The sequence below is a fragment of the Leishmania braziliensis genome, chromosome 26 (genome assembly GCF_000002845.2).
Source record: "Leishmania braziliensis MHOM/BR/75/M2904 complete genome, chromosome 26".
NCBI lineage: Eukaryota > Euglenozoa > Kinetoplastea > Trypanosomatida > Trypanosomatidae > Leishmania > Leishmania braziliensis.
Window position 1 is genome coordinate 986,733 of NC_009318.2, and position 6,229 is coordinate 992,961.

Here is a 6,229-nt window from a genome sequence, read left to right on the forward strand (position 1 = left end):
CGAGTCCCTGGCAGCGAGCGTACGAAGATGCGAGGACACGAGACCGATAGGAAAGACCTCGACGGCAGAGAGCGTGCGTGCTGGCGTTCAGCTGGGCGCACCATCTGCGGCGTGTTCGTCTTCACCACCCTTTTTGGTCTCCTGGGCGGGTACTATTATGAGCATGTCTGTGAGGGTAGCATTATCGCTATCGCTGCAGCCCACGCCCTGTGCAACATCATTGGCCCTCCCGAGCTAACAGTGCTGCGGGGCAGCCAGTTCACTGCATTTGAAAAGGCGGCTAGCGCAACCCTCTACGTCGCTGGTGTCGTAGGGTGGGCTTGGACGCTATTGCTCCACTGAGCCTCTTTGCTCATTACACCAGCAACAAACGTGCTGTCCTGATGGTCACAAACTTGCTCTTCACCATGGCTGACTAGTGCAATAGAGTATCGAGGCTACAAGTATGTTTGCCTGTCTGTGTGTCGCTTCGCTGGCCTCGCCCTCTGCGTGTGCAGCTTGCCTGTAACGCTCTTCTCTGCGAGCTGTCAGCAACCATGAGGCTTCTCCGTCGTTCATAATGGCAGCCGCAGAACTCATCTTTCTTGATTCATCGTTTTTGTGCCAATCTTTGGAAAATACGCAGCTACAGGATCATCCTTCATTCCGCATGAAGCTACATTCACAAACACGTCGTACACGACCGCTCCCTTTTCCTGGACTTCATTTTCGAGTGTCATCTCATCTAGCGCAGAGCTAGGCTCACCGGCACCATGACCTCCTTTGCTCCCACAGTGAAGATCTGCGAGAACCTGTCGCAGATGAGTTTCGCCGCGCGCGAGGTCATTCTCGCCGCGATCGATGCGCGAGTAGACAAGTCTGTGCCCGTCGTGCTGGCACTGTCTGGAGGTTCCACCCCTAAGCGGTTGTACGAGGAACTCCACGAAAAGGACCTGGCGTTGCTGCAGCAACACGCTGTGCAGTTCATCCTTGGTGATGAGCGCCTTCTTTCGGAAGACGACGAGCAGAGCAACTTTTCCATGGCTACAAAGGCACTGCTGCGTGATGTGCCAAGCAGTGATGTCATCTCAATTGACCGCCGCGCCGCGCTTGCCACCTCGAAAGACGAGAAGGGCGGTCTTGACGGCGCGTGGGCAGTCGCACAGGATTACGAGGCGAAGCTGCTGAATTGCTTGCCATGCAAGCAAATAAACGGTACGGCGAAGTCTGTTCCTGTGGTGGATATTGTGCTTCTCGGATTCGGCTCTGATGGCCACACTGCCTCCATTTTTCCAGACTCTGTGGCGGCCACGGACGAAGAGCACGTTGTCTCGGTCAGCTTCCCCAGCCCAACCATGAGCCCCAAGGTCTGGCGTGTCACTCTCTCCAAGACTGTGATTCAGCACGCGAAGCATGTGGTCGTACTCGCCGCCGGCAAGGATAAGAACTGGGTCGTGCGCGGTGTGCTCTCTGAGTCCCCGACCGATCCTTTGCCCGTCTCGCGGTTTTTGAGAGACTGCCGCGGGTCGGTGACGCTGCTCCTTGACCCCGGAGCGGGCGAGGGCGTCTGTGCGTAGCCCTACAAGCGGTGGTCTGCAGTTTATACGCACAGCGCCGTCGCTCTCCTTCACCTTTTTCACCACCCCATAGTAGCACAGGTGTGCCCCATCGGCTGGGTAGCGCGTACCTAGCCCCATTTCTCTGTGTGCGACTTCCTTCACTTGCTCTTGGTTGCCGGGTGGGAGGGGTGGGGGAGCTCTACGGGAGGCGCAGCGAAAAGAGATCACTAACCTACAGACGCACTCTGGGCGTTCGGTGCGTCACAAAACCGCACGCGAACGTGCCACTCCGCGCATGATGCACTGATAATGCGTGGTGCAATGTGCACGTGCGTCTTCCTCACCGAAATTCACGCGCGCCATCGCAGTCCACTCCCTTCGTAGTGACCCAAGCAGCGCAACTTAGTCACCCTTTATCCGTCACTTTTGTCTGTCCTCGCTTCTCCTTTTTGTACACTCGCATCGATTTAATCCGACCCCTGCACACGTCGCTCACCATGGTTCTGTGTGGTCGTGCATGCTACAACTCACTTGGTGCGTGACGCCGTGTTCGGCTGCATTTTTTGGGGAAATTCTCGTAGTACTTCTCATTGGCGACCGTTTCTCACGGTACCGGAACAGCACGCAGGTGCTACCACAAAAATACATCCGCGACAACAGGGGCGGAAACAGCCAGAGAAGTGCCCCCTCCTTCTCCTCCTCGCCACTCATCGTCACGAATGGCGGAGGTTTTGAAGTTGGTGAAGCGTATCGTGGTAAAGGTAGGCTCCTCAATCCTCGTGGAGAACCAGGAGATCGCCTCGCACCGCATTGAGGCGCTATGCCGATTTGTAGCAGAGCTGCAGGCCAGGTATGAGGTTATCCTTGTCACCTCCGGCGCAGTCGCCGCGGGCTACACAAAGAAGGAGATGGACAAGTCATTTGTGCCCAATAAGCAGGCACTCGCATCGATGGGGCAGCCGCTACTCATGCACATGTACTACACCGAGTTTCAAAAGCACGGTATCCTGTGCGCGCAGATGCTCCTTGCCGCCTATGACCTTGACTCGCGCAAGCGAACCATCAACGCCCACAACACCATCGAGGTGCTCCTCAGCCACAAGGTGATCCCCATTATCAACGAAAACGACGCGACGGCGCTTCACGAGCTGGTCTTTGGCGACAACGACCGTCTTTCGGCCCTTGTCGCGCACCGCTTCAAGGCGGATCTTCTCGTCATTCTTAGCGATATCGACGGCTACTACACAGCGAATCCGCGGACCTGCACAGATGCTAAGATCCGCAAAGTCGTCCATGAGATCGACCCTAGCGAGCTGGTGGCCGAGGCAACCCCGAACAATCGATTCGCGACGGGGGGCATTGTGACAAAGCTCCAGGCTGCTCAGTTCCTCCTGGAGAGGGGCGGGAAGATGTACCTCTCGAGCGGCTTTCAACTGGAGACGGTGCGCGACTTCCTTATTGGCGGACACCATGAGCTGGGCACGCTGTTTTATCCGAGTGTCCTCTCCGCTTGAGGCAATCGGGGCGATCACACACACGCACAGACAAGATACAGAGAGCCAGCGAGAAACAAGTAAAGCTGGAGATCCCTCCTATCCCTGCATGTCTGTGATTCGGAGGCACAGTAGAGTCGGCAGGAACCACTCATTCTTTTAGTCTACTCCTTACCCACATGTGATTTCTTTTCGACAGTATTCCCCCTACCTTGATGGGCGGGGGGAAGCAAACGAATCGTAGCATAAACTCTTCTGCTTCCTACCCCCATCAAAACAAGTTCCAACTGGCTTCCATGCACACACCCCCTGTGCACGTTTCGCCTCGCCTTATTATTCGCACCTTCCTAGCATCTTTCAAAGGTATAGCGAAGACGCCAATGTAGTACCCCATGAAGTGCGCCACAGCGCATCCTTTACGGCAAGAGCGCAAGGTAGCCCTCTAGTACTCTTTGCAAGCCGCAGCTGATGGAGCAGTTCCTCAGACGTTGCCTCAAGTCTGAACTTCAACATCAAGGTCTGTCAACTGGTGTCCATCTACTTGCGTGTCTGGCTGACGCTTCACCGTAAACGAGTACAAAGTCCGCAGGCCCACGAAACAGGTATGTGGGTGAGTTTATGTCAGTATGCAGCACCCACTTCAGGCTGTTCTGGTCTCTCTTGTGCTGCTCCTTTCGTACACTGTCGACTGGCGCCGGTCATGTTCTTTTGCAGCTACTTGTAATACTACTACCCCCCTTCCGCTGGATAACTCCATAGTTTTTTTGTTTTCAACTAGTTGCACACAGACACGGCAGGTAGGGTACGTCATCTTGGGACTGCTAACGGCGCAGCTCCCATATGTTTTTGTGATGCAACGCTCCATGAGTGTCCATACACCCAATGCCGATCCTTTAATCACTCCACGCCACTTGAGAGATGATGAGTGAGTCAGTGTATGACGCACCCCACCGCAAGATCACTCCTAGTCATCCCCCCTCAGACCCTCCCTCATGCCTGCTTATCACGCCTGTTGCCGCCTCTCTACAACGCCCTCGCAGGAGCTGTTGGTTCCTCCGAATGCAGGGCTATTCTTTTCTATCCCCACGAATCTCATGAGAGAACAGGAAGGACTCTTTCCCCACGATGGGCCACAGGTTACTGAGGAATTCGCGGTACATAAACTTCTCAATGGGATCTAGAGTCTCTGCATCTCTGAAACAACCCACTACTACAGAAAGCAATACGGAATGTCCTCTACTCGCGAGCTTGCGCACCTCCTCGGCGACCCACGTCCCAACAGACTGCACTACTGTTGCGCTTGCTGGACAATGAAGCTCGCGTTGTTGCATGCCTCGTCGTATAACCGTAATACGCGACGTTGTTGTGTTGCATGGGATACCCTTGCATCACCTAGAGAGAGTACTGCCAGTCCACCGATATCCACTGCGGCACCGTTGCCACCGCTCCATGCACCCACAAACAGTACGGGGTTAGAATACCTGTGCGGGCTCTTTCTACCACTCCTTCCTGTCCTTGCGACACCCTCTCCCACTGTACCGGGGAAATCCTCCCGAGGGCGAGGGCCAGGGTACACGGGTTAGGGTTAGGGTTAGGGTTAGGGTTAGGGTTAGGGTTAGGGTTAGGGTTAGGGTTAGGGTTAGGGTTAGGGTTAGGGTTAGGGTTAGGGTTAGGGTTAGGGTTAGGGTTAGGGTTAGGGTTAGGGTTAGGGTTAGGGTTAGGGTTAGGGTTAGGGTTAGGGTTAGGGTTAGGGTTAGGGTTAGGGTTAGGGTTAGGGTTAGGGTTAGGGTTAGGGTTAGGGTTAGGGTTAGGGTTAGGGTTAGGGTTAGGGTTAGGGTTAGGGTTAGGGTTAGGGTTAGGGTTAGGGTTAGGGTTAGGGTTAGGGTTAGGGTTAGGGTTAGGGTTAGGGTTAGGGTTAGGGTTAGGGTTAGGGTTAGGGTTAGGGTTAGGGTTAGGGTTAGGGTTAGGGTTAGGGTTAGGGTTAGGGTTAGGGTTAGGGTTAGGGTTAGGGTTAGGGTTAGGGTTAGGGTTAGGGTTAGGGTTAGGGTTAGGGTTAGGGTTAGGGTTAGGGTTAGCCTTTGCTTCACGGTTAAGATTAGTGGTTTGCCTCTATGGTCTTGTGATTTCGGCTTATGAATGCCTCTCTGTCTTCCTCGATTCACTTGTCGCTCATCCCGTCCGCTTTTCCGCGCAACGTAAAGTTCTTTAGGGGCGAGGGTGGAGGCTCTCGTTTGGCACACAGTCACACAGAGGCACAAAACACCGCAAACACGCTTAAAAGCGCGCACACAGAGAGACAGAAAGGGAAGAAAAAAGAGGCTCACTCTGCACATGCCCACAGGCATACAAGCCAAAGCAGAAAAGGGAAAACAGTGCAGAAGAAGAAACAGAAAAGTAACACGTGCTTCATGCTGGAAGAATGCGGGGTGTGGGGCACAAACAAAGGTCGCTTCCCCCACCCACCCCCCATTCGCAAAGGAAGCGGCGGCGAAAAAAAGAAAATGAGGGGAAAAAAGGTGGCACAGCATGACGAAAGTGATCGAGAGAGTGGCGACGCCACACACCAAGATGCCATCCCTCAGCCCCCCAGCCCCTCCAGCTCTGCGCCTTTCCCTGTGTGCTGCTCGCAGACTAAGCACGTTTTTTTCGTCTCTGTGTGTATAATGCTGGCGTTTCCGAGTCGGCACAGAGCCGCGTGCGGCTCCTCTTGCAGCGTTCCCTCTTTTCTTCTCCTCTTGCTTGCCGCCACCATTCCTTGTCGACTCTTCTTATGGGGTTTCTTCTTTAGATGGAAAGATGGGCGGGCGCAGGCTGAGGAGAAGTGAGGGGAGCGAAGAGCACCGGTGTCCCGCAGTGACCGTCTCCCTTCATCCCTCACCTGCTGGTCGTCCCTTTTCACAGCTTAGAGCGTACGTTGTCAAGCATAACACCAATGCTCATCATGAGCAACTTCGTTTCGTTGGCGAACATCTCCATGGACAGCGTGAAAGCGTGCAAGCCCTCTGCATCCTCCGATGTCATCGGAAACTGAAAAGTCTCCGGGAGACGCACAGGGGTGGTTTGGGTGGTTCCGATGCTCTAAGAGATGTGACGGGCGTGGCCTGCGCAAGTGCGAAATTGTACGCAAAATGCGGTGTCGGGCGAGCGCATGACACTGCATTTTGCAGTCCTGCCGCCTTATGGAGGTGAGAGGGTTCA

General features: G+C 54.6%; 2 protein-coding genes across 2 annotated transcripts; both read left to right on the forward strand.

Moving 5' to 3' along the window:
- Positions 1–752: 752 nt before the first annotated feature.
- Positions 753–1,556, forward strand: LBRM_26_2660 (6-phosphogluconolactonase; the record flags this gene model as incomplete). Its single annotated transcript, XM_001562445.1, has 1 exon — positions 753–1,556. One exon carries the CDS (start codon positions 753–755, stop codon positions 1,554–1,556), a length of 804 nt encoding a protein of 267 aa, XP_001562495.1.
- A 701-nt stretch (positions 1,557–2,257) lies between these two features.
- LBRM_26_2670 (putative glutamate 5-kinase) lies at positions 2,258–3,052 on the forward strand (the record flags this gene model as incomplete). The annotated part of the gene is made up of 1 exon (XM_001562446.1): positions 2,258–3,052. One exon carries the CDS (start codon positions 2,258–2,260, stop codon positions 3,050–3,052), a length of 795 nt encoding a protein of 264 aa, XP_001562496.1.
- Between the last annotated feature and the right edge of the window lie 3,177 nt (positions 3,053–6,229).